The sequence below is a fragment of the Rhipicephalus microplus genome, chromosome 9 (genome assembly GCF_043290135.1).
Source record: "Rhipicephalus microplus isolate Deutch F79 chromosome 9, USDA_Rmic, whole genome shotgun sequence".
NCBI classification, from domain to species: Eukaryota; Metazoa; Arthropoda; class Arachnida; order Ixodida; family Ixodidae; genus Rhipicephalus; species Rhipicephalus microplus.
In genome coordinates, this window is record NC_134708.1 from 21,125,511 (window position 1) to 21,152,041 (window position 26,531).

The 26,531-nt window shown below is 48.3% G+C and overlaps 2 protein-coding genes across 2 annotated transcripts; both read right to left on the reverse strand.

Annotated features, from left to right (window-relative positions):
• Positions 1-721: 721 nt before the first annotated feature.
• On the reverse strand, positions 722-17,903 carry LOC119164915 (monoglyceride lipase). Its single transcript, XM_075873288.1, has 5 exons — positions 17,712-17,903; positions 15,720-15,824; positions 13,391-13,564; positions 2,011-2,142; positions 722-1,091 (listed from the first exon to the last, which is right to left on the reverse strand). The coding sequence occupies exons 1-5, from the start codon at positions 17,712-17,714 to the stop codon at positions 906-908; spliced, it is 600 nt and encodes a 199-aa protein (XP_075729403.1). The 5' UTR covers positions 17,715-17,903; the 3' UTR covers positions 722-905.
• A 1,060-nt stretch (positions 17,904-18,963) lies between these two features.
• Positions 18,964-21,326, reverse strand: LOC142771595 (monoglyceride lipase-like). The gene is made up of 2 exons (XM_075873289.1): positions 21,114-21,326; positions 18,964-19,138 (listed from the first exon to the last, which is right to left on the reverse strand). The coding sequence occupies exons 1-2, from the start codon at positions 21,227-21,229 to the stop codon at positions 18,979-18,981; spliced, it is 276 nt and encodes a 91-aa protein (XP_075729404.1). The 5' UTR covers positions 21,230-21,326; the 3' UTR covers positions 18,964-18,978.
• Between the last annotated feature and the right edge of the window lie 5,205 nt (positions 21,327-26,531).

The window sequence follows — 26,531 nt, forward strand, 5'->3', positions numbered from 1 at the left end:
TCCCGTCAGGTTATTACGGTAGCCTGGAATACAGGCTATTACTTGTATATATAAAAAGCATATATTATTATTATTATTATTATTATTATTATTATTATTATTATTATTATTATTATTATTATTATTATTATTATTATTAGCATACAGTTGTATAGAAAGCACAATACTTGTAGTTAAATAGTTTACGTATATTTGCCATTTCATTTCTTTATTATTGGTTTTAAATTTCACACCTTACCTAAAACAACATTTACCAGTCTCTACGTTGCATTCTTGGCCAATCCCCCAAAGTGGGTACGTGGCATGTATCTAGGATAGCAAAGCAAAACAAACACTCTTACACAACATGCAATAAAATTTGGCATCCGTCCGTCCATCCATCCATCCATTCATCTATGAAGTTATCAATATCGTCACGCTTGCAGTGAGAAGAAGTTTGGCATGCGAGAAAACGCGTGGAAGAAATATGCAGGCGGTGACGTCATTTTGAGATGCCTGCACCAATCCCCGTGACGTCATAGATTAACGGCAGCGTCAACTGTGACATACGTAGTTTCTTATCGGTAAAAGTGAAGTGCACTGCTCTCTTGGAGTGCCGGAGACTTAACATTGCGAACTTTCAGTGAAATTCAATAACCCAACGTCGCCAAAATACAAATAAATCACGGTGAAATCAGTGACGTAACGAGTGGCGAATCCGCCGCTAAATTGAAACAACGAGTGAAACTTCGGCATTTAATTCTTTCCAAGTCCATGATGGTAATAATAGCTTCATCTAGAATTTTCAGAAAACAGCTTATCAAAATAAACATGTTGATTGTTTCGTTGTATAGTGCCTATTAAAAGCGCGTCCTCTGTGTCGCGTGAACCACAACGGCCAGTCCGTTTTATTCTGAAGCAGAACTTCAGGCAGTCGAAGTCACCGCTGGCAGAGTCGCTTCGTCGCTTGCGTGCTCACTGGGCAGGCGCGGCGGCTGCGGCGTCTCCCGAGCGGGGAGTCTGGAGGAGCACCAGTCGACGATGTCCTTCAGCGCTTGCTCTCCGACGCCTTCGGGTTCCTTCAGCAAGCTGTGGTACGCGCCATTGTAGATCTGTCGCGCAGGTAGACAGCGGTATCACTGATCAGTTATCAGGGCGGAAGTCTCAGGTGCCTCATCGAACGGGAAAAATTCGACCGTCCTGTGGCGTCAATGAATGGTGCAAAAAAAAAAAAGATCTTTGTCACGTGTTGAAGTCATCGTACGACTCATATGATGACTTCGCACTTATGTCTGTTTGATTTGATTACCATTGTGTTCTTTCTTTTTTTTCGAGTGCCGTGTACAGCAAGTTAGTTCCAACCTAATAGGTTTGCATGTTCCCAAGAGAAAATGTATATCTGCATCCCCATTGAACATGATCGTTTCTGTTTTCCCCCTTCAACACTGACCTGCACAGCCGTCAGCACTTTGATTGATTTGATATGTGGAGTTTTACGTTCCAAAACCACCATATGATTATGAGAGACGCCATAGTGGAGGGCTCCGGAAATTTCGAGCACCTGGGGTTCTTTAACGTGCACCCAAATCAGAGCACACGGGCCTACAACATTTCCGCCTCCATCAGAAATGCAGCCGCCGCAGCCGGGATTCAATCCCGCGACCTGCGGGTCAGCAGCCGAGTACCTTAGCCACTAGACCACCGCGACATGCAGCCGTCAGCACCTTTAACTCGAACACTCCGACGTGTGGCCTCGGCTCGTTCAGACTGAGGTCAGCACCACCAAGCGTTGAAAATGATATGCTCGCTGCTGTTAAGGATAGGTGTGGCGTGCGCGTCGGTTTCACTAGTAAGTTTCTGTTTCCATCGAAAAAGTCGGTCCCTTTAAAGAAATAATAGGCAAGTGCGCGCGTCATTATTCTCGAATATTACACCACTCCACCACGGAGAGCTTCGTAATCGTGCCATGGTTTCGCCTCGTGAAACCCCAAAAATTATTGTTATACACTCGAATATTGTCGTAGCCGTCACCTTGATGCTCTTGTCCTTGCTGGGAACGCGCTCGAAGAAATCTCGCGAGGCATTGGGATCGCACATCTTGTCCGCCGAGCCTTGCTGAATGAAAAGTGGCAGCTCCACAGCGTCCACCTTCGAATGGGCGACCTGCGATAACGTGAATATTTAATTAACGCCGATTTGCATGCAGTCATAGTTAGCACTTGTTGCCGCAACTGCAACGATGGCTAAGACGCTGGTCAAGTTGTGGTAAATGTTGCATAAGAATGTCTGGCAACTGAATGATCGATTGATATGTGGTGTTTAACGTCCCAAAACCACCATATGTATATGAGAGACGCCATAGTTGAGGGCTCCGGAAATTTCGACCACCTGGGGTTCTTTAACGTGCACCCAAATCTGAGCACATGGGCCTAGAATATTTTTCGCCTCCATCGGAAATGCAGTGGCAGCTGGATGAGAGCGTTTTGCTTGCATTCATTCTGTATGGGGGACATTAATCATGGAGTTGCAATACAACGACCTTTCTTTACTGCTTATTCATCTATTTTCTTGTAGCCCGTCTCGGTGGAAGAGTGGCTACTGTGCTCAATCGAGCACTGTAGCCCCTCGCGCAGTAAATGTAGTGCTCAATCGAACACCACCCTTAAGGCGCATGCGCGTGTGCTCTCCCCCTCTCTCGCCTCGCAATGCCGACGCAGGGAGCGTCTGCCAACCTACGCTCGCTCCACTTTCTCTCTCCTTTAGACATTGCTCCCCGCGGCTGCATCCCCATTGGGCACGCGCGTCCGCACCCAACTCTTCTCGTTTAGATCGGCCGCTAGGGGGCCACGGTGTGCGGACGCGCGTCGCATCGGCTCCGCAGATTTTCTATGGTTTTTCGGCGATTTCTGGTTGTTTGAAGTGCATCGGATTCGTGAAAGTACAGCGAACAGTGAACGTCGAATTTCAGCGGTGAGTGGCTGTTTTTCGGTTTTCTGCAAGCTGAAAACTTCGAGGCAGCGACCGTCGCGCCCGGCCAGACGCACCGCCGCATAGCGGCTTCTGCGTCGTGGTCGCGTCTCAAGCGTCGGCGGATGGACGCTCTTCAGGAAACACCGAGGTCTCCTCAGGAGCAGCCACTGGTTCACACAGATGAGGAGTCTGCTACAGAAACCACTCAAATGGACGTTCAGACCTGGTCACCGCAGGGTTCGTCCGAAGAAGTCGACAATGTGTCTGCAGGGGAACGCCACGATGGTGCCGCATGGACGGAGGATGGCTGGCACACGGTTTTGACACGCCGGCAAAAGAAGAACCAGAAGAAAAACCAGAAAAACGCGTCAGAAGCTGTGGAGTGCAACGCCTCGTCAAGCAGCCCACCGAAGCAGGGAAGTCAGGTGAAGCGCCGACGTCGTACGAGAAGTCGCCGTCCGCTCCCGCCCCTGCCAAAGGACGACATAAAGATCATCCTTAGGCCTCACAAAGGCCTCGCCGTAAAAGACATACTCGGCTACGAACTTTCCACCGCTGTAATAGACGCTTGCCACCGACACTTCGACGGTGGTAGCTTCATGCTGCGCGTCCACCCGGGCTCGAATATTATCATCGTATCGACGCCCCACGAGCATGTAGCCAAAGAGCTGCGAGAGATCACGCATCTGAATATCAGGGGACGAGTGCACTCATTCAACTCGTATGTGGCGGATCCTGAGGACGTCCTACGAGGCATAGTCCATGGTATTCCGTCGGGGACTTCTCAAGCAGAACTCATGGCGAATCTCCGTGTGAGAACACAGGGGGTCAAGATTGAGCGGGCACGCATGCTCGGATCTACGAAGACCGCCATCATTACCTTCACGGGCAGCACACTGCCTAGGTGCGTCTATTTCATGGGAGCGGAAGCCATCTGTTATCCCCACAAGCCTACGAGGCAGGCTTGCAAGGTATGCCACTCCACAGGGCATCGAACTGACGTGTGCCCAACGCCCGACGCCAATGTATGCTCCACGTGTGGAACACGTGAACCCGCACAAGGACACGCGTGTACCCCTAAGTGCGTGATATGTGGTGAGGACCATATGACAGGTGACAAAATGTGCAAGAAGAAGCTTAAACACGTTCCGCCTAGGAGGTCCCGAGTGGATCAGCCAAAACGGAGGCACCATCCACGCTGGTTCAGCTCCGAGCGGGACTCGTCAGTGGAATCACGCTCACGTTCAAGATCCAAGTCACGGGCTTCCTCAAAGGGTCGAGCCCAGTCTGCGTCCAGAAAACGACTCAACAAACAGCCGCATCAGCAGCAGCACCAACAGCAGCAACAGCAGCAGCAACAACAACAGCAGCAGCAGCAGCAACAGCAGCAACAGCAACAGCAACAGCAGCAGCAGCAACAGCAGCAGCATCAGCAGCAGAAGAAGACAGCGCTGGTACAAATCTTGACGCCGCCCAAAGAGGGGACGGAGGCAGCCGCCTGCCAGCCAGCAAACACGGTGAGCTGGGCGAGGATTGTGTCTCCATCTGCTCCCTTAATTGAGAATCCCGAATATCAGAAAATGGTTGCCGAGAATAAGCAGCTTGCTTTAGAAAACGAGAAACTTCGATGCCAGATTAAGGAGGAACGCCGGGAGTTCCACAAAATCATATCATCTTTAGAAACCAAACTTGAAGCCAGGCTTAACGCCTTAGAGGCGAACAACAACGCCACTCATGCTATCTCCAGGGCAACCGTAGCCCACTCTTTGGAGGGAGGAACGGCGAAAGTAGACATACCTCAGAGGTTTAGCGAGGAGGCCCACGTTAGCCAGTTACAGATGGGGGAACAGTTGCAGAGCTTGCGGAACTTAATGCGAGAACTCCAATCACAACAGCAACGAGCAGCGTCTGAACTCCGAGAGCAGATGATGCAGCAAATGCATCAAATGTTTTCGGAGTACAGGAAAGAGTTTGCAGCAGAAACGGAACAACAAAGACGATACGTTAATGACTCAGTTGTAGGCATTCAGCGTGCCATCAACAAGCGGGTCAGTGTTACCTCCGCGAGCAGTCCACTACCGAAGGACCGTCGAATCACGGAGAAAGCAGACACCCCCCAATAAAGGCAGTAGTCACCATGGCGCGAACTAATTCCACGCAAAACTCCGACCACCTAGAAATCTGGCAGTGGAATTGTCGCACGTTCCACAAACGAGCGGCGGCATTGCAGAATTACATCCATTCGGCACTAATCCCACCTGATGTAATATGCCTGCAAGAAGTTGGGAACCGTCCCGTCAAATTGCAGGGATATTACACATTATACGATCCAAAATACCCCCGCGTTGCAGCGCTGGTGAGTAACTTCATGACAGTCGCGCTAGACCATTACGATCAGACTGACATTAATCACCAAATTATCGATGTCTTCCCACAAAAACGAGGAAAAGTACGAACGAAAATTTTAAACATATACAGTCCTCCCAAAAACCGGAAAGACGACTTCGGCCCACTCCTAAACGAGGCAGTTCGAGCCGTTGGCACCAGAGATCAATTAGTGGTGGTGGGCGACTTTAATGCTCCGAGCACCGCTTGGGGCTACGTCCGGGATTCACCCAAGGGAGTGTTATTAGAGAACACCACGTCTAAATTAGGTTTTACCCTTATCACTCTGCCAACAGCACCCACCAGGCTTGGTAATAGCATTAGCAGGGACACGTACCCTGATTTGACCTTCACCTTCAACATTAAAAATGCCACGTGGTCAAACCTCGATGAAAACCTTGGTAGTGACCATTATATTCTTAGCACCTCTATAGCATCACCAAAAGTTCGTCGTGTCGCTGGTGACGTTGTGATGACAGACTGGGTGACCTTTCGAAAGCGCCCTCTGCCGGAGCAAACGCCCTGTGATGTCAGTGGGTGGGTTGCTTTCATTCGAGAAACGCATGATGCCACCTCTAAGAAAATAGCGCGCACAGTTGAGGCGCCTGCGATAGACCGGCACCTATTGCACATGTGGGATAGTAGGCGACGCCTGATCAAGAGATGGAAAAAACAACGCCTCAACCGCTGCCTCTACAGGCGAATCGCTGCTCTGTCGGAGGAAGCGAATGAATACGCAACGAAACTTGCCACCGATGGTTGGGTGCAGTTTTGCGGTTCTCTCCGCGGTACACTAGGGACTAGCCAGACGTGGGCGATACTGAGGTCCATGCTGGAGCCGGACAAATCTAAGTCCTCCATGAACCGCATTCTTCAAAGAATAGTACACAGCTACCCCGGCACCGACGGAGAGTTGATCCAGGCGCTTAAAGACCGTTATATCGGTACTGATGTGGTTCCGCCATGTACATTAGAGTACATCGGCAGCGAGAATGCCACATTAGACGCCGCAATCACGAAAGAAGAGGTTTTCGCGGCAGCCCAGGCAGCCAATCGGAACTCTGCGCCGGGGTCGGATGGTATAACAAACGCTATGATAAGAAACCTCAGCACTGAGGTTCTTGAGCAGATAACGCAATTTCTTAACGACCACTGCTGGTCCCAAGGTCACGTTCCTCCGGAGTGGAAGGAAGCCAAAATAATAACTATACCAAAGCCCGGTAAAGCACCATCGCTCGGAGCCCTGCGGCCCATTTCGCTTACTTCGTGCATGGGCAAGCTCTACGAGCGAGTAGTACAGACACGGCTTCAAAATTACATTGAAAAAGAAAATCTGTTTCCCGCTACCATGATTGGTTTTCGCTCCGGACTCTCAACCCAGGATGCCTTCCTCCTTTTAAAAGAAGAGGTCATGAGTTGCGTACCCAGGGGAGGCGAACATTTGATCTTGGCCCTCGACCTCAAAGGGGCCTTTGATAATGTTTCGCACGAGGCCATTCTCTCTGAACTCAACACAATCGGCTGCGGAAAGCGTACATTTAACTACATTAAATCCTTCCTCTCTGGGCGGACGGCAACTATTGGGATAGGCGACACGAGGTCGGTGCCGTTCTCGATGCCAAATAAAGGCACACCGCAAGGGGCAGTCATCTCCCCCTTGCTCTTTAACATAGCTATGCGCAGACTTGCTCACGAGCTCGAAGCAATCCCGCACCTTGGATATACATTGTATGCGGACGACATCACACTCTGGGCTACGAAGGGTTCACTGGCGCTGAAAGAGCAGACCCTCCAGGCTGCTGCGACAGCTGTGGCAGAGTTCGCAAGAAAAAGTGGGCTGAGCTGTGCGCCTGAAAAATCTGAACTCATAAGAATACACAGTAAGTATTACAAAAGTAACGGTGACATAAACTTACAGGTAGACGGCCATGCCATAGCCGAGGTTACTCAGGCCCGTATACTTGGCTTCTGGGTCCAAAGCAATGGCAAAGCCAGTCACACGATAACCACCTTAAAGACTACGGTTAAACAGATAGCTAGAATGATCCGTCGCATCACTTATCATAAAAAAGGCATGAAAGAAAAGGATACTCTCCGGCTTGTCCAGGCCTTAGTTTTGAGCAGAGTGACGTATGGCCTACCGTACCACTCACTCGACAGAAGTGAGGAGAGCCAGGTGGATGTGCTCATTAGAAGCGCTTTTAAGGCAGCACTTGGTCTACCCACCAGCACACCGACCGAGCGGCTCCTAGCTCTCGGTATACATAACACTTATGCTGAGCTCAGTGCCGCAGTCCTCATGTCTCAGAGGAATCGTCTAAGTGAAACTTCAGCAGGCAGGGCGATACTCACTAGAATAGGAATTTCGCCCCACCCACAGCACATTGATGAGGAGCTGGTCGACGTAGCCCAAGAGGTCCGCAGGCGAATCTCAATCGCACCGGTGCCCAAAAATATGCATCACGACTTTCACGCTGAGCGACGTACTGCGAGGGTAAACTGGCTTCGAAAGCAATTCGGCTCAGCTTCAAATGTCGCGTACGTCGATGCGGCCAGTTTCGATTGGCAGAGACACATAATTACTGTTGTCGACAACAACATGACGCTGCTAACGAGTGCCTCCGTACGCACGACCTCGGCTACAAAGGCGGAGACGATGGCCATAGCCTTAGCCTTAAGGTTTCAGGAGCGTAGAGGGGAGCCATCAGTTATTTTATCCGACTCCCAGGAAGCCTGCCGGCTCTTTTTAAGGGGCCGCCTTCCAGCAATGGGGCTGAGGCTGCTAGGATCCAAACTCACTCACCACCATCGCTTGATCTGGTGCCCGGGACACGCAGGTCTCGAAGGCAATGAAAGGGCGGACGCTCTAGCTCGTGCGTTTTGTAACCGAGCGGAGAATCCATCTCTTTCATTGACCATGCCAATTTTACCTAGGGAGATTCTAGCTCACCAGCGCTTCACGCGTCAAAAATGTGGAACACCTCACAGATCCCTTAATGGGGAAGAGGCCACTGACCTTAGAAAAATTCAAACGGATGTATTTCCGCACCTACTGAAGTTACACGCGATACATCCAACTCTTTACCCGGCTGTATGTCCGTGGTGCGGCGGAAGACCGACTCTCTACCACATATCGTGGGGGTGCGATCGTAAACCAAGCGACATAACCAATTTTCTCGGCGAACCTTTAACACCTAGTATGGAGCAGTGGGAGGCACACCTCGCTAGCTCGGACCCAGGAGTGCAGCTCGCACTACTGGATCAAGTCCGGCGGGCGGCTAAGGCCAGTGGAGCCCTGGACGTAGGGCCCCAACCATAAAGGCTCTAAAACGCCCCTCTCCCTTTCCCCTTCAATAAAGTTTTACTCTCTCTTCTCGTTTACGCTCCCCCATCTCTTCACTCGCAAAGCTACGGAGTTTCCTAAAATTAACTAGAGGGGACTCTGGCGCTGCGATCGTTCAGCGACCATGGGAATGGTGGGTAGTACACACACTTGCTTAGTCTTCGTATTTGCGGACGGCGAATCGCACTTGCGGCTTCGTTCGTTGCTGGTTTCGGTTTTGTTCTGAAGGAAAGAACGAATCCTTTTTCAATTTTGTGACACGATTCGGAATGATAAGCCTAAAACAATAAGGTGGTGAAGCGCAATCGCTGAACATTTTTCGATTTTTGTTTCGTGAGAAAACAACTCGAAGCCACACGAACACACACGGAGCCAGAAGCATGGCAGAAGTACGAAGATTAGACAAATGCGTGTACTACTCATCATTCCCATGCTCGCTGAAGCGCCGTGCGTTGCAGCTGCCATATACACTAGCGCCAGAGTTACCTCTAGTGTATATGCTGAAGAAATAAATGCTGACAAATATTCAGAAATGCTTAAATAGTTCTTAATGCCACACACAATTCATTGAGAAGATTAACCACACTCTTACAAATTCTGAGACATTTTAAGTTCGTCAAAGGGTATTCCCGTGCATAACAGAAATCATCGAACGTATTAGTACCTATATGTCCGAATCAATGTATTGCTTTTTTGTAAATACTTATACTTTCTGCCTGCCTTGTCTACGTTTGTATGTAAATTGGGTATGATCTTTGTTCCGCAAGTGCTCTTTGTAAACGCTTTTCGTCTTTTATTCATTTTTTCCGTATTTATGGATAAATTGTGCGTATGTTGTTTAGTAGTTCATTTCTTTCTTGAGTATGTTTTGTTCTCTAGCATACTTTTGACGAATTGCACATGGATGTCTATATGCACTAATGATTGAACACCGCTATTGTTCTTGTTTTTATGTGAATTGTTCTGTGAAAAACCTATCTTACCCCCCCCCCCCTACTTAATGTCTTCAGGCCTTTAGGGTGAATAAAATAAAAATAAATCAACGAAATAAAAAAACCTACTGCTCGCGCCGCACAAACAATCACTGGCCCCCCTGTGTACATGGGCACTGGATGTTGGCCTCCGAGATGTTGCCGGTCGGAGATTTCTTCTGTGCGCGGTTGAACAATATAACTTCGCAGCATGCGTCTTAACTAAAATCGTGACTGTGGGTCTCTGCGTTCAATCAGAGTCTTCTGGCTGTCATTACCTTTTAGCAGTGATTGGCATGTTCCAGTCACAACACGAGCGCCGTGTTGTCCTCTTTGCCAGCCTCGATTTTCAGGCGTGCCTGAGTGTGCTGGTACGCCATGTGGACAAATTTAACCCGTGAAATAGCCGAGGCGTATCACATTAGAAAACGTGCTGACGGATGCGTGAGCCAGCCCTCGGTGGCCTTGCATGACAAAGAGATCGCGCATTTAGATAGGGGTTAGCCATTTTTATCATTGTGCCTTCTCTTTATCGGACACTTCCCCAGAGTATGTGACGTTCCTCACGTTTGCTGTTAAAAGGTTGCCTGTTGTATATATTGCTACGTGCCAGTGCATGTAGCTGAAGAAGACGAAGCAGATAGACTGGCACGTAGATGAAATGTACGTAGATGAAATGTAGATGAAATGTAGAGGTAGATAAAATGGACCGTGAAAAGACGGCATTCATCACCCCCGATGGCCTATATCAGTTCAAGGTCATGCCCTTCGGCCTTTGTAACGCTCCAGCCACCTTCGAACGAATGATGGACTCCCTGCTCAGAGGATTCAAATGGTCCACATGTTTGTGCTACTTGGACGACGTCATCGTCTTTTCACCAACATTTGAAACTCACATAGAGCGCCTCTCAGCCATCCTGGGAATCTTCCGTCGCGCTGGCCTGCAGCTCAACTCGTCCAAATGTCACTTTGGACGCCATCAAATCACAGTGCTTGGACATTTAGTAGACGCCAACGGTGTACAACCAGACCCGGCAAAAATCAGCGCGGTCAAAAACTTTCCTGTACCACGATCTGCGAAGGATGTACGCAGCTTTATCAGACTATGCTCCTACTTCCGACGCTTCCTGAAAAATTTTTTGCACATAGCGAGGCCGCTTACGCAGCTCCTCAAGAAAGAAGTCCCGTTTTCATGGGGCTCCGAAGAGGCTTCTGCGTTCTCGACTCTCGTCGCTCTTCTCACTACCCCTCCGATTCTGGCACACTTCAACCCTGCTGCCCCTACGGAAATCCGTACAGATGCAAGTGGGCATGGCATTGGTGCAGTGCTGGCTCAGAAACAACATGGCCATGATTGCGTTATTGCATATGCCAGCCGCCTCCTATCCGCCCCTGAACGTAACTATTCGATAACAGAGCGTGAGTGCTTGGCTCTTGTATGGGCGGTGGCGAAATTTCGACCTTATCTATACGGACGCCCATTTTCGGTAGTTACCGACCACCACGCACTCTGCTGGCTGAACTCTCTGAAAGATCCATCAGGCCGCCTTGGTCGCTGGGCTTTGCGCCTGCAAGAGTTTTCCTATTCGGTGGTCTACAAATCTGGCCACCTACACCGTGATGCCGATTGCCTCTCCCAGTACCCTGTCGACGATCCTGAGGACACTGACGAGCCCACGGAGAACTCTGTCTTGTCAGTGTCCGACTTCCTTAATATTGGGGAAGAACAGAAGCGTGATCCAGAGGTGCTTGACATCATCAGCCGTATGGAATCCTCCACAAATGATGCTTCCGTCCGCTACTTTGTCATTCAAAAGGGTGTGCTATACCGTCGCAATTTCCGACTAGACGGGCCCGACCTTCTCATTGTTGTGCCTAAGCATTTGCGCCGCTGTGTTCTCACCGAACTTCACGACGCTCCCACGGCTGGACACCTTGGCGTATCCCGCACGTACGAGCGCGTCCGGCGCCGTTTTTTCTGGCCAGGCCTTGCTCGTTCGGTACGCCGATACGTCGCCACATGTGACCTATGCCAACGTGGTAAGACACCGTCGCTGCTACCCGCTGGCCATCTTCAACCAATTGACATACCCGCGGAACCATTTTACCGTGTTGGGTTAGACCTGTTTGGTCCTTTTCCCACATAAACATTGAGAAACAAATGGACAGCCATTATCACAGACTACGCTACACGCTACGCTATTACGCGAGCTCTACCGACCAGCTGTGCAACCGACGTCGCTGACTTCTTGTTACGGGACGTTGTATTGATTCACGGTGCGCCGAGACAGCTTCTCACAGACCGTGGACGTACATTTCTATCCCAAGTCATCGCCGACATTCTGCGTTCTTGTTCCACGCAACACACACTGACAACCGCTTACCACCCTCAAACAAACGGCCTCACGGAACGATTTAACCGCACTTTAACAAATATGCTCGCTATGTACGTGTCGCCCGACCACCGAGACTGGGACCTTGCCTTACCCTACGCAACTTTCGCGTACAATTCATCCCATCACGACACAGCGGGCTTTTCGCCGTTCTACTTATTGTACGGAAGAGAGCCGACTTTACCACTGGACACAGTCATCTCAGCTCACACCTCGTCCACCAGCGAGTATGCCCGCGACGCGATTGCGCGAGCCGATCATGCCCGTCAGATCGCTCGCGCTCGGCTGATGGCGTCGCAAACCAACCAATGCCGTCGGTACGATGCGGAACATAGAGACGTACATTTCGCTCCCGGTACCCTCGTTTTACTCTGGTCCCCTCATCGTCGGCTGGGCCTATCCGAAAAACTTCTGTCTCATTACACGGGACCCTACCGTATATTGCGTCAAGTAACACCTGTCACCTACGAGATCAGCCCCATCTGTCCATCATCATCTACTATGCGGCCCAGTGACATCGTACACGTCTCGCGGATCAAGCCCTACAATAATGCGTCCGATAACGACCTTTAAAGCACCGGGACGGTGCCTCCGCCGCCGGGGGTCATGCTACGTGCCAGTGCATGGAGCTGAAGAAGACGAAGCAGATAGACTGGCACGAGCTAATCTGTGTGGCTGGCGCTGCTCGCCTAACCGGCTGTAAATACATCGGTGACTACCCCCCCTGAGTCAGTCTCCTTCACGTAACATATTATGCACTGGCACGTAGCAATATTATCATGTGTGCCCTGAAAAATAAAATCAGTTGGTAGTCAGCACTCGTGTTGCCAACTCTTTGCTTTCCTTGCCTCGCCTTTCGTTTCACGTTTCATCTAGCACCTTCGTGCTTGCGCTGCAACCCTTATTACCATGGAATTTAACCAACTAGCCCAAATATCCGTTCTTCTTCAATGCTTTGCATCTCTACACATGGTTCCCTTTAGCGTGGTGTGGTGTGCTTTCTGTCTTGGTATTCTGGTGCCCTGCCTAAAGTTAACATGAACCGTTGCAAACTTACCGTGGCTATTTTAAAACATCTTGTTCTTTTATTCCTGACCATAAGAACTGATCTCTTCTTATGGTCAGCTACACAACAGCTAATAAACAAAAACAACAGCTAATAGTTATTAGAGTTGTAGGGTCAGTAGTATTACCAAATTATAGAATAATTATAGATTAGTTAGAGGATATTGTTACAGACTATAGTTGTACGATTATAGATTATGGTTAGTCATGAATTGTAGATTATAGAATCCTAATTACAGATCATCAATAGATTTGCAGAGTTGTAAGGCAAAGCAGGACCTCACCTCGAGCGCGTTGAACATGGCGCCAGCCCATCCGGCACTCACGTTGCCACGGTAACGCAGGGGGTCGTCCTTCATCCGGTCCACTGCTGCGGGGTCCCTGCACGCCTGCTCCACGGCCGTCCTGGCCACGGGAACGTTGGGCAACACTCGTCCCACGGCGCGGGCGAGGGACATCTGGAGAAAATAAGAACCCGACGAATGTAGATCTAGCCCGTGGGGCACGTCCGCTTCGGTTGAACGGCGGCTAGGGTGCTCGGCTGCCGATATGAAGGTGGCGGGTTCGATTCCGTCAGTTGCGGTCGCATGTCGGTGGAGCAGAAATGGTTGAGGTTGATACTGGGCGATGCCAGTGCAGGTTTATCAACCCCAGGTGGTCGAAATTTTTGTAGCCCACTACGGCATCTCATGTCGAGGTTTTGGGACGTGACACCCCACATATTCTAGTAGAGCCCGTGGTGCAGGGTTCGACTCTCGTACACGATGGTACCATTTGCAGGAAAGCGGTGTTGAAGCGAACCTTTAATCAAAACGTTGAAGTGCCCCTAAACCGCTTCTGAAAACACGGATAAGAATAGTTGTTGAGATTTAACCTCTTAAAACTACGGTATGATTAAACCAAGGGGCGCCGTAGATGAGGGCTCTGGAAATTTCGACCTCCCGGGGTTCTTGAACGTGCACCGAAATCTGAGTACCGCCACCCAAATCTTTGGCTGTCGTACGCGAGTGACGACATTTCTGTGCGTCAGCGCCATACGACGGAGTCAGTGGCAAACTAGACGAGGATAAGCGCAAGCCCACAAAGTGCGATCAGGTGGGCCTGTCGTCTGCTATAGGCTCCTCCTTCTTAAGGACGTAACCGCACATCGGCACACTGCAGACGGACCACCTTTTATTGCTTATCTCATCAGTGTGGGCGTAGTGTAATTTTAACGTTATTTCCTAGACTTGTGGGAACATTCAACTTCCGATAAGATAAAGTACCACCGAAACTATTCGCCTACTCACGATGTTGCGCCCAGCTGAGCGCGCTTTGTGGGCATGTGCTTACTGTCGCGACATACTTGCAACTTTGTCGTACGGCGCTGACGCACAGAAAAGTCACCCCTCGAGCACGGTAGTTAAAGATTTGACCTCCGGCGTTTTAGCCTCTCATCTAAAATGCAGCCGGGGTGGCTGTAATTTGCTCCTGCAACCTTCGCCCCAGCAGTCGAGCACCATATCCACCCCACATACCACCAGCTACACGGGCCAAAAATACAAAGACAAACGAGCCCGTTACTCTCCGCTGGTGTTTGTTTTCGGCACACATCGTAACGCCAGCGGTCGCTTCACGGGATTTCATGCGCAAATAAGCTTACGATTGTGAATTGTCCCCTACGTATCCGCTGCCATGTCATGCAGTCCCACGCTCTTTCTGCAGTCTCGTATCGCACGGCTATGGGGTGCGATCAACTCACTGCATTTCGTTTAGTACGTTTTCGACCGTGGAAGCGGAGATAACAGAATCTGGCCGAAAAGCGTGACATCATCATGTATGCTCGACGCTTAATGCTGACGTCGTCCACGTGTTTAATGAAGAAATAAGTGGCGAGGAAAAGGGGCATTCCTATAGGAAGGGCAGAGAAGGCGGGAAAGAAACCACTCGGTCGTCCTTGATCTAGGAGTGGTTTGGGGCATTCAAGGAAAATTGAAGAAAATGCTTAAGCATATTATGACATCAGGGGGGTCATCATAATCATTATATGAGCCTGACTACGCCCACTGCAGGACAAAGGCCTCTTTCATGGTACACCAGTCAACTTGGTCCTGCGCTTGCTTCCGCCACTTTATATCCGCAAACTTGACCAATCTCATCTGCCCACCTAACTTTCTGTCTCCACCCGCTTGCCTTCTCTTGGAATTCAGTCTGTGATCCTTAATGACTAGCGGTTATCTTGCCTTCGCGCTACGTGCCCTGCCCATGACCATTCCTTCTTTTTCATTTCGTCTATGACACCTTGAATACCCGTTTGTTCCCTGATCAACTCTGCTCGCTTCTAGTCCCTGAGGGTTACACCTATCATTTTCCTTTCCGTTGCCCGCTGCGTCGGCCTTTAAGTTGAACCCCCTTTTCAATCTTCCTGGTTTCTGCTCCGTAGGTTAATAATGATAAAATGCAGCTGTTATGTGCCTTCCTCTTGAGAGATAGTGGCAATCTGCCATTCATGATTTGAGAGTGCTTGCCGAATGTGCTCCACCCCATTCTTATTCTTCTGGTTACTTCAATCGCACTGTGGTTTTCGCACGTAAACCACGGATCGCACCCTTGCAGGAACGGCGAAGACATTACCTTGAACCGCGAGACCTGCTGAAGACCCAAGAAGGGTGAGAGCAGGACCACGCCGGCGAAATCCTCGGGCCGCTGCTGGACAGCCAGCAGGACGAGAAGGCCGCCCTGGACACGGTGTGCGATTGATTTCAGACACTCACAAGCGAGACGTCGTGACTGTTCGATATCGGGTCACTAGTGAACGAACGCGAATTCAAGTCCTCGCATTTTCGTGCCGACACCAGGAAATGTGGAGTAGGGAAGGTGAGAAGTACTATTTCGGTTTAAAGGTTTGTTTAAAGGTTTGTACGATTGCAACCTCGTATTTGCGTAAATAGCTGTCTTTAGGTGTCTTATAGTGCGTTACTTACCGTTATAGAAACTCACAATTCATTCTCAAGGTGAACATAATTCATAGAAATAAATATGCCGTGGTGATTTAGATGGCCTGCAGGATGAGTGATCTTTATTATTACTTTATTTACAAATACTGCAGACCCTACTCGAGCCTAAACAGAAAAGGAAACAGCATTAAACATAAACAATACCAGCAATAGTATTTACAACAGTCGCTAAATTAATGGTAGCGAAAACGTAAACTATATTCAGCTAACAAAGAACAATTGGTAATTATGCTTCGCAATTTAAACACACAGCATTGGCACACAACTACTTTGGCAGTCATCATTATCCAATGCATGCATAATGAGGGCGCTCCCAACTCGCCCAACTGTCAACACTTTTAAAATAGGCCAAGAGCTCCCGACGTTAACCAACACTTAATCGACATTAGTCAGTGTTGCTATGAACTAGTAAATGCCTTAGGCTTCCCATAGCGCTGGCTTCGGACAAACGCTCGCGCATTTTGACTTTGTTTTACCTGTCTTCTACACTGTCTGTCTCGCTATTTTGTTCTCAGTTACCGTCCTCCAGACCACCGTTGAAATCACCATGATGTCCAGGACAGTTACTAAGCAATTTCTTTTTTTACACCTTTCACCTCTACTAATAACGCTTACTTCTCTGCGCCCTCAATGTCAGGATGAGCACATCGACGGAGAAGAAAAACAACTCGAGAAAAGTGGTTGTCTGAGCTATAGTTGCTTTCGTTCTTTTGCTGTGCTGTTCTGAAACACCGGGACAAAACTAGAAGACAGGCAACATATGTCCACACATTTGACTTTTCTTGTAGTTTTGTCCTGGTGTGCCAGTACAGCACAAAAAAAGGACGACGTAATACCAAAAAGCCCTCATCTAATCCTTCGGTCTAGTTGGTTGCTTATTGTGAGGAGGGTTGGCGCACTGGCATCAACACAAGTATACTTGTGCTGATGTGTCCTCGTCAACATATATGTTGACCAGGACACAGGAACAAAAATGACACATCGATGCTGTGTCATCCTTCTGCCCATAACCTCCCCGACAATATTGTAACTCAACGCTCGCTTTCCTTGTTTGAAAAATATTTGCAATAGCTCGTTAGCACCGTTTAGTATACTTCTTTTTATTGTGCGTTCCAATTTATTGCATTACCTTGTTTCAATTTGATAAATTTTCTCATTGATATTATATTCTTTTTATGTGTTTATTGAGCTTGTTCTTGTACTCTTGCCTTCTACACTTACTAATTGATGTTAAATTCCGTTCTGTTTTTGTTCATTTTCTTATCCGTATTGTTTTATATGTTTGCATTGTAGTTTTCACTTCATGTGTTTTTTTTAACTATTGTGCCTTTTTTATAGCATGTATCAATGTATCACACCTGCTATAGTCTCTGCTTGAGAAAGCAGTATAAATAAATAAACAAATAAATAAATAAATAAATAAATAAATAAATAAATAAATAAATAAATAAATAAATAAATAAATAAATGTCCATGTTAGCAACGAAGAAAATGACGGCTTTCGTCTTCAAGTATTCTCATGGAAAGGCATAAGATCCCCTGCGAATTTCTTCATCGTCAAGTGACCCGGGCAAGAACTGTCTTCTATGTTTCATGACGGCGCACTAACCATGGAGTAGCCGATCAGGTAGACAGGCTTGCCCGGAAACTTCGCGCGCACCCGATCCACGTGACCCAGGATGTCTTCCACGTACACGTCGGCTGACGTCACGGTTGCCCGTGGACCGTCGCTCCTTCCGTGACCAACTGCGACAGACAGGTTCGATTGGGTTGGATTGGTTTAGTTTGGTTTCGGGAGTGGTATTGTTTCGTTGTCATGCTGAAATTAACAATAGACACCTGTTAACATGACTACGTGACGTACGTGTGACTGCCTCTGAGGTCTTTGAAGTGTATTCGGGTGAGTTCACACTTGGTTATGTGTAGTACAGACGAAGCACGTGAACTGGTATATATCACTTGTGTTTGCGCGTCTTTGTCTCTCCTCCGTCGCGTATAACCCAACTACCTTCGATGCCGCTAAATTTTGTTTCCTCCCAATACTGTCCCAATAGGATAAGCAAGCACGCCAACTTCTTTGCGAAATTGTTGTGGAAATGTAATACACCTGATCATAGATGACAAACTGTATAGCTAAGACTGACACAGACTCAAATAGGGCAGTGAGTGTCAAACTGGGTGAGTCCGGTTGAATAATGTTTATTGGTGAGTTTAAGTCCGACTGAGCCATCCGAGGAAAACGTTTACTTCTTAAGTGATTCTGAGTGAGTTCCAGTTTTTTTTTCTCTTTTTTTTTGCTGATCTGTGTAGCTGACGAAGAAAACTGGTCAACTAAGTCTACTCTCGATACTGTGCAGCGCAGACGCAGTGTATAACATTTGGGCAAACTTGCAGCTCCTCACTATACAAAGCTCGGGGTTTCCCAAGATACGTGATCACCGCCCGCAAGCAATACGTGAGGCGCGCCGCGTTGTCAAATTTTCAATGTGCTGGGAAGGGACGCACTTTTTTGCCGCGCAAATGGAATTTTTACCAGAATGTTTCACTCGGTCTGAGTCGTGTAGAACTAGAACTGAGAGGCGATTTTGATCACTGTACTTTTTGTCGGGAGAGACGGTTATGTTTTTCTTGCCTATTTTTTTGTTCAGTTACGGTATGGACGCTGCTGCCACCGCCGATATATATATCCTTCCTTTGTGCTATATCGCTGTTCGCGCGTTACCACGTTAAGATGAGTTAGCGATTCACCCGGCAATCCGCACTTTACCTAAGCGCAAGTGCACTATCTAAAAGTAGCACATAAGGCACCTGTGGAGTAGCATATAAGATGACATCGTGGAGGCTTTCGAGCCTCCACGATGCCCTCGTGTCCTGCGTCACGCGATATTCGAAACAAGCGAAATCAGGCCACGTTGTAACTTGCCGTGGTCGTGGGCGAACACGTAGCAGCCGATGCGGACCAAAGCTCGAGCCAGGGTGTCGTAAGCCGGGTCGTGGCAGTGCTCGGCGTAGCCATGTGCCAGGAACACCAACGCCCTGAGTGAAGTGACGGTTCCGTTGCATGTCTCCGATTCCAACAAACATCATTCACGAAGACTGTTTGTTGGCCCAGTCGGTACTTGCCTAATGACACAATTCGACGCGACATAGCATGCATACGTATAGAGCAAAGCAATACACAACATTTCGCGGCTACAATATGTCATTAACCATTCAACATCGCCATTCAGCAAACAGTGAAACTCTTTGCCCCCACCCGCTCCTAATGGAGAATTCCGCATTTCATGTCACGGTGGAGTGCGCCACAAAATCATTTCCTCCCCTTCCCGCTATCCTGCTCCCCTTTCCGCACCAAAGAGCTGTGGCACGATGCCTTCTGCGATGGGCCTCCCGAGGTCCTCCAGTCCTTGGTTCAAAGGGCCAGGTTGGTCACCGAGATCGTCATAGGGAACCCGGATCTGGGTTCCTTCTCACATGATTTGCTTAAATGTACTCAATAAAATGTTTTCTCTCTCTCTCCGCGCACGCCTATACTTTGACAACAGGCAACATGTTATAACTCTTATTGGACGCGACTGTGCAGTCGTCAGCAAGCTTCATGCCTACGCTCCGCAGCGTGTTCTAAAAGGGTTTGATGGACGCTGGGGCCACGTAGGTTTCGGGTTCTATTGCCGAGATGTTGCCAATGCATGCCGACATACTAATAACTCTATCCAAGAATGCTGAGATATCCCGGCAACAGCGCCCAGCGCTCCGCCCCTGACATAAGCCAAACCAGTCCAGGCCACGCTCCGGACCGTTCGAGTTTGCTGCTGACGACTTCACTTGGGGTAGGCCTATACTCGCGGTTAACTTTTCCTGGAAGTGAAGAGAAAGCTGCGGGGGCGGGTAGCTGGCCACGTCTGTGTAAAGCGCGCGCACAGCCGCGGTTTCTGGCTCTGCAGTGAGAAACCCTGGGGCAGTATCGGGCTCTGGCATGGCCAGCCTGCACAACTATAGGCCACGCATGCTCCTGATACACTACTTCAGAGCCCGAAACTGCCTCAAGGTTTCGCCCCGCAGAGCGAAACACTGGCTGTTCACGCGCTTTACACAGACGTGGCTGTGGCTACACTGATGCGCGCGACGAATTCCGACGTGGGGCGCGTTTCGCGCCGCTGTCGACAGCGATGGCTGCGCACAATCAGCAGTTCACATGAGCGCGAACGCCGCTTAGCGTTCCCAGGTATACGGTAAAGGCGCGATTAAAAAGAAATCGCCAAGTGACAACGTATAATATCGAAGCAGCACTGCATCCTGGTGCTGCCTGGTGCGCAACCTGCCTGGTGCTTCCTGGTGTGCTACATCCAGTCTCAAAGAGCGACACGCAGTGTTGATTTGAGTGATATGTGGGGTTTAACGTCCCAAAACCACTATATGATTATGAGAGACGCAGCGACACGCAGTGTATCTTTAAGGTGAGCGCCTTGGGTGCTTTATCAAACGGGAAATTCGACCGTTGGCGCTCCGCGGCGTAGGGGACGCGTGATGCACAGAAAAAAAATATAGACACGCGATGACTTCATCTTGACGTCACAGATCGTAAAAATTTGGGGCGCCAACGTGAAGTCCGGAAGTCTAGCCGTGACCTGATGTGACGTAACGCGACAAGATGTAGTTGTAGCGCCCTCCCTTGTGTAAAGTCCATGAAAAAACTAAAGTAGCGCCATTCATGTCAATATGCAGGCCTCTCTCTTTTTTGTGAAAGTATCGCAAATGCCGTATCGCTTGTGCACTTTCGCAGGTGCGCGCTCCACGAACAGACGCCACCGGCGTACAAGGGACTCTGCGAGTTTTTTTCGTATCTCACGCTGAAAATACAAACCCAGTCGCGGGATAACATTCATTTAGGCCGAGGTACCCGAGTTTTATCTCCGCCACTCTGGCTTCTTCGCCAAGAAAAAGTTGCCCGCCAGGCCTACTCCCCCCGTACAGCCGTACAAAGCGACAACAGCACACATCATCTCACGACCTTGGCTCTGCCCCGTCGGCACTCCAGGACTTGCAGGCGATCTTGTGGCCGTCACCGTTGAGGAAGGAAACGCTGTCGTCGACCCGAATGTCTTGAAGGCGCGGTGAGGAGCTCATCGTCGGGTCTAATCGGTGGCTCGTACCCGCTACGGATGATCGCTCCAGAAGCAGCCGGGTTTTTTTTTTTTTTTCTTCTTCTTCGACGAGCCTTCGAGTGGCGTTCGCCCGCAATGAAAGGGTGGCCGAGCAATGAATGATAAGGGAAAAGTAAAGTACAAAAGCAGTGTCCGAAGATATGATAAAAAAAGACGGAAAAGAAAAGATAGGAAAGTTGGCGCAGCTCGCACTTGTGTCGCAAAGCTAGAATCACCGGCCATGCAGTTCGGCCTTCCTCGTTCCTCTTTATTCTTACTATTCTTTTTTACTCTCCTTCTCTGTGTTTTTTTTTCTATTTTGTCTGTAGAGCCTATCTATTTTTTTCGCTGTCCACCTGTTTTGCTTCCTCTCTTTCTCGCATCTCCTCGCTTTCTGTCTCTTTCTTTATCTTTCTGTCTTACTTCGTTTTCGTATCTCTTAGTGCGTCTGTTCCTTTACACCTCTTTTTTAGTATCTACACCCCTTTTTCTCTTAATTTCTTTTTCTATATTTCCCCGTTTGTATTTACTTATATATGAAAAAATATAGAAAGGTAGGCTTCGCTAGCTATACCAACATCATGGTTGTAATATACAATATAAACACAAAGATACAAAAACTTAGGAAGAAAAATAATGAGACGCACTATGTACATACATACGCTACAGGGCTTATAACCGATGTGCACAGTTAATGGACATATTCCAGTTCATATAGTATGATCCCCTGGCAGATAGAGTCCGTACAGATAATGGCAAGGAGCAATAAGAATCAACTTCGCATCCGTTAGATTTGTGTCCAATAAAAACTACGAAGAGCGCTCACGGCGCGCCTTTGATTATAAGAGTGTGGCTATAGCCGCACTCTGATAAGCAAGTACTTTGCTTGATAGGCAAGCACTTTGCCCCAAGCACTTTGCCAATTGTAACTGGTCGTCTGTTGAGGTGGTTCCATCGATCACCCGGTTGAGCGCGTTGTTCATCACATCGGAGACAATCTAGATTTCTTTCTATTCACATCTTTCTCTCTCTCTTCCTCTCTCTGTAGTAGTTCTCTCGCCCATCCGAGTTAATGCATCCCACGCCGGACAATCATCGCAGCGGCAGAGCGCGACCACTGGCCTAGGAAGCGAAGCAGATTATTATTTAAAAATAGCTCGAAACAACCGCAACTGTTTCTCTCTCTTTTTTTTTTCGACAAATTGTACTGCCACGCGTTTCGTAGCCAATCCCCCGTGATGGGTTGTGTCATTTCTCCAGAAAACAACAACAACAACAACACCCCGGCAAGAAGGAGACAGGGTGGAGCGCTACTAGGAAATTAAATTTTAATTAAACGCGTGAAAACATATAGACACATGTTGCAAAAGTAAAAAGAGATACAAAGGCAACCTCAGGACGAGTATGCATTGAGAAGACGCCTAGCACGTTTTCGCCACCGGATTGAGTTACATCCACGTATTCTACATCGTGGCTTGATAGCGCTATACCGGAGGACAACTTATGCACGAAACACCCGATTTAGTGATACAGGCAGTTACAACAATATCTGGAGTCCTTTGATCTCAATTTGAAAATGAACTACAAGTTTGTTTAAGCCATCGCTGGCACCAACAGGTCTGACAATGAGCAGATAAGCGCGAATGCTTGCCAGTCCTCGAAGGCCTTCAGTCCTCAAGGACCTCCACTCCACTACTTCACCGCGCCTGTCATTCACCTGTGCGACAGAGCAATGATTGGCGATTTCCGTTTGAACCATAAAGCTTTTCCTGCTAATAATGAAAATATTACGGGTATCGTGAATTAAAAGTTCATTGTTTCTTGTTAAAATAGTGCGTTTGGCTAAGCAGTGGGTCAGAATTTTTCATGAAATTCGCTAAGAAGTAATTTTTTTCTGAGAACTTTCAAGATCAACACGTTCCTACATGACCAAGTTATAATCCTGAAAAACGTGAAATTTGCCTGACGTTGCGTAAATAAACGAAAATTCTGTTTGGGAGAGACGGTGATAACTGTGTGGGCGGAGCTTACATTTATTTTTAGACTGTAAGTGACTGTAATTATCTAGTTTATAAAAAAAATGCGCGGATAACTAACAGCTGTGCGTCCAAGAACAGAAACATGAACGTGCTTGTATAAGTTCATAATCACTATTTATTGACCTCTATAAGCCCGCTTTTTGAGGATTGTTTGAAAAGGAAGCATACAAACAAAATAAAGGAACGTTGTCGTGAACAAAATAATCGCATCTTTAGAAAAAAAAAATAAGAGAGTACGCAAGGTGTAACGCAAAAGCAATTACACAGTGTTGTAACAACCAGTGATTGATCGAGGGAAAAAGGTAAGATATTCGTGTCATCAGGGTGTCGTTTGTTCCTTTACGTTTGTAACACCGTACATTGGTCGCTCGACATCGAAAAGACGCCTACGTGTTCAAGCTTTCAAATGTAACTCGTATCGTTTAGCTGTGGCCTCATAAAGTGAGAGCCTCACAGGACGGCTATCAGCTCTCCCATAGTACAGTATACCAATTACTCTAAAGCGTTAACCACTTTTTCTAAACACATCGAAAAGAGTTTCTTGTTCCGGGACGGTATTACGCTCTCCCATAGTATAGTAACTAGTGCTCTAAATCGTTAAGCTCCTTATCTAAACATCCATCATGAGACGGCTTTATGTTATCCCGTATAGGAGAGTGCCATGTCCTCTAAATTGTTAAACGCTTTTTCTAAACACACAGCATTGATGTTTACAGCGGAGTTCGTCGTCATGCGGGTAGAATCAATGCCCTTTATTTATTGCATTATGTGCCGGGCATCGTCGTGAACTCATTGACGGCGTAATTTTTGTCCGCACGGCCTTATCAAGCGTGAGGACCAACGGACGGCTTTATGCTTTCTCATAGTAGATACCAAGTACTCTAAATCGTTAACAACTCTTTTAAATACAATGGTCTTTCTTGGGGACCTTCGACGGAAAAGTTTTGGTCTGTCTGTCTGTCTGTCTGTCTGTCTGTCTGTCTGTCTGTCTGTCTGTCTGTCTGTCTGTCTGTCTGTACATTTGTCTGTTTGTCCGCCCTAACAATACCTCAAACGGCATCAAACGGCCAACCCCATCCACAGCGCCCACCAATATTGCTCAAGGTTCAGCGTTTATAGCTGTGCGATTGTCAATTAAAAAGCAATTATTGCGCATATCTGAGGCGCCACAACAACGCATCGATGTTTTGTATGTCTGCCTTTATACTAGAAGAGGCACACACAAGTAACTCCAATGAATGTAGCGTTTATCACGCTGCACTGACAGTGCAACGCGATGCTCAAAAAGGTGTTTCCAACGCTTTGCTACTACGTCATGGTGGTGACACCTGCCCGTCGCTTTGCGTTCTACACCTTATCCCCTCCGAGACTGGCGCGCATCTTTCTCCCGCGGGCTGCACGCCTTCGTTTTTGAAGATAACTGACAGATGGCGCTTGTGTCTAACGTGCCTTAGCGTTACTGTATATGCTACTTTTAGGTAGCATATACAGTAACTCTAACGTGCCTCGATGCGCTCGTTGGCCTCCGCTAACGCTCGAGGCACTATAACGCAGCGCCCCACAAATACCATTCACCGATTTTCTTGCGCAGATCATCAAATAAACGTTTTGTTCACTGTCTCCAGAAGCAAAACTATCGTCTTTCGACGACATTTGTGGTACAACATGCAGATCTGGAACCATTTTTTTAATCAGAGTGTTTCACAGTGGTAGGTTTTCGCGACAGTTCCTTGCAGGGGCACACGGAAATTAGGGAGGACTTAGCACTCTCCCATAGTTTAGTACATAGTGCTCTAAATCATCAATCTTTTTTTTTCTTTCTAAACACAACTCTTCACTTTCCCTCTCATTATAAGGCTTGTACGAGCCACTCGAGTCATTCGGAACGTTGGGACACGTCTTGCGTTTCGGAGCAAAACACAAGCTCCGTTGCCGTGGTGGGTTCGCAGAAACGTCGAAAAATAAGGCGACAAGAAGTCGCACTAATGCTCTGGAGCCGAAAACAAGCGCCCCTCCCCTCTTTGCTTTCATCAACGCCCCCCTTTCTCTCCACCTCTACGTCCCCCCTTCCTGCGCCTTTTAGAAGCCACTCGTTGCAATGTCATTGTGGTCTCAGTGCGCGGTCAGACCTTGAGTTACTCCGTTCCTCACATCAGCTGCAACGCTGTGGGAGCGACGCAAGTAGTTCGGTCCGCAAAACGTATCACTCCGCGCGTATCGTGGTCGGCTCTTGTCGTTGTAAACCACGGAGGTCCGTGTTGTAAACGCTCGCACGGGCGGAGCATGTGCCTTCGCATGACGCCTCGCGACCAGCCGCAATACAAAACGCCGCAGAACGAAAACCTAAAGATGTTAGCCGATCCAGCCATGTAGTGAAAACCGTACGAGGGGGTGTTTTTTTTTTACTTTTAATGTACAAGATCTGTTCATTTAATATTAAGTCTAAAAACGAAAAGAAGAGAAAAACTATTTTGGCTAAAAACGACATTTATTTCTTAATGCGAACGCATCGACTGCAAGACGTCTCGCTAGTCTCCCCATAGCATCGCACCTGATGCGCGAAACGGGGTGTAGAGGTAAACCTGGCGCTATAGTGTTTGTGGAAGTTCCAGCACATGTATACTTCAGCCGACATGGAACTGATGGGTAGCATACGGATTTGCATGCACTTCGTTCTTCCGGCCCCGTGGGGTAACCGCTTTGTCGCAAGACGAAAGTTCTGCCAAAGTTTAGCCGAGATTCCGCTTCTCCAGTTTACCATCTTGGCTCGCTTTAGCTCACCAACTACAAATCCGCTCTCGAGGTTCACAACGATTCATTCTTTTATCCGAAAGGAAGGTGAAAATGTCAGCTTTGGAAGCCGGAAGCACGAAGACTATAGGCCAATCCGCGTACTACCCATGATTCCCATGGTGAGTGCACGGTCGCAGCGCCACAGTTCCCCCTAGTAAAGCTTGTGGTAAACTTTATGCAGCATGCGGTCGATGACATCTACGAATGAACACAAACTGACGTCATCTGGCACGTAGTACCTGCTTCTAACACTTGTGAGGCCGTTCTGTCTGGGAGAGTCTATTTGCACCTCGACAGCTCCAGATCAGGTGACCTGATCGCAAACGTCACACGTGACGTCATTGATAGAGCAGCGCACGTCCCTGTCGACCTTGGCTCCGGCAGTTCAGGAATGCTGGCACAAAAAAAAAAGATAGCGAGAACCAAGATTCAGTGCGTCGTAGGTTAGTGGCA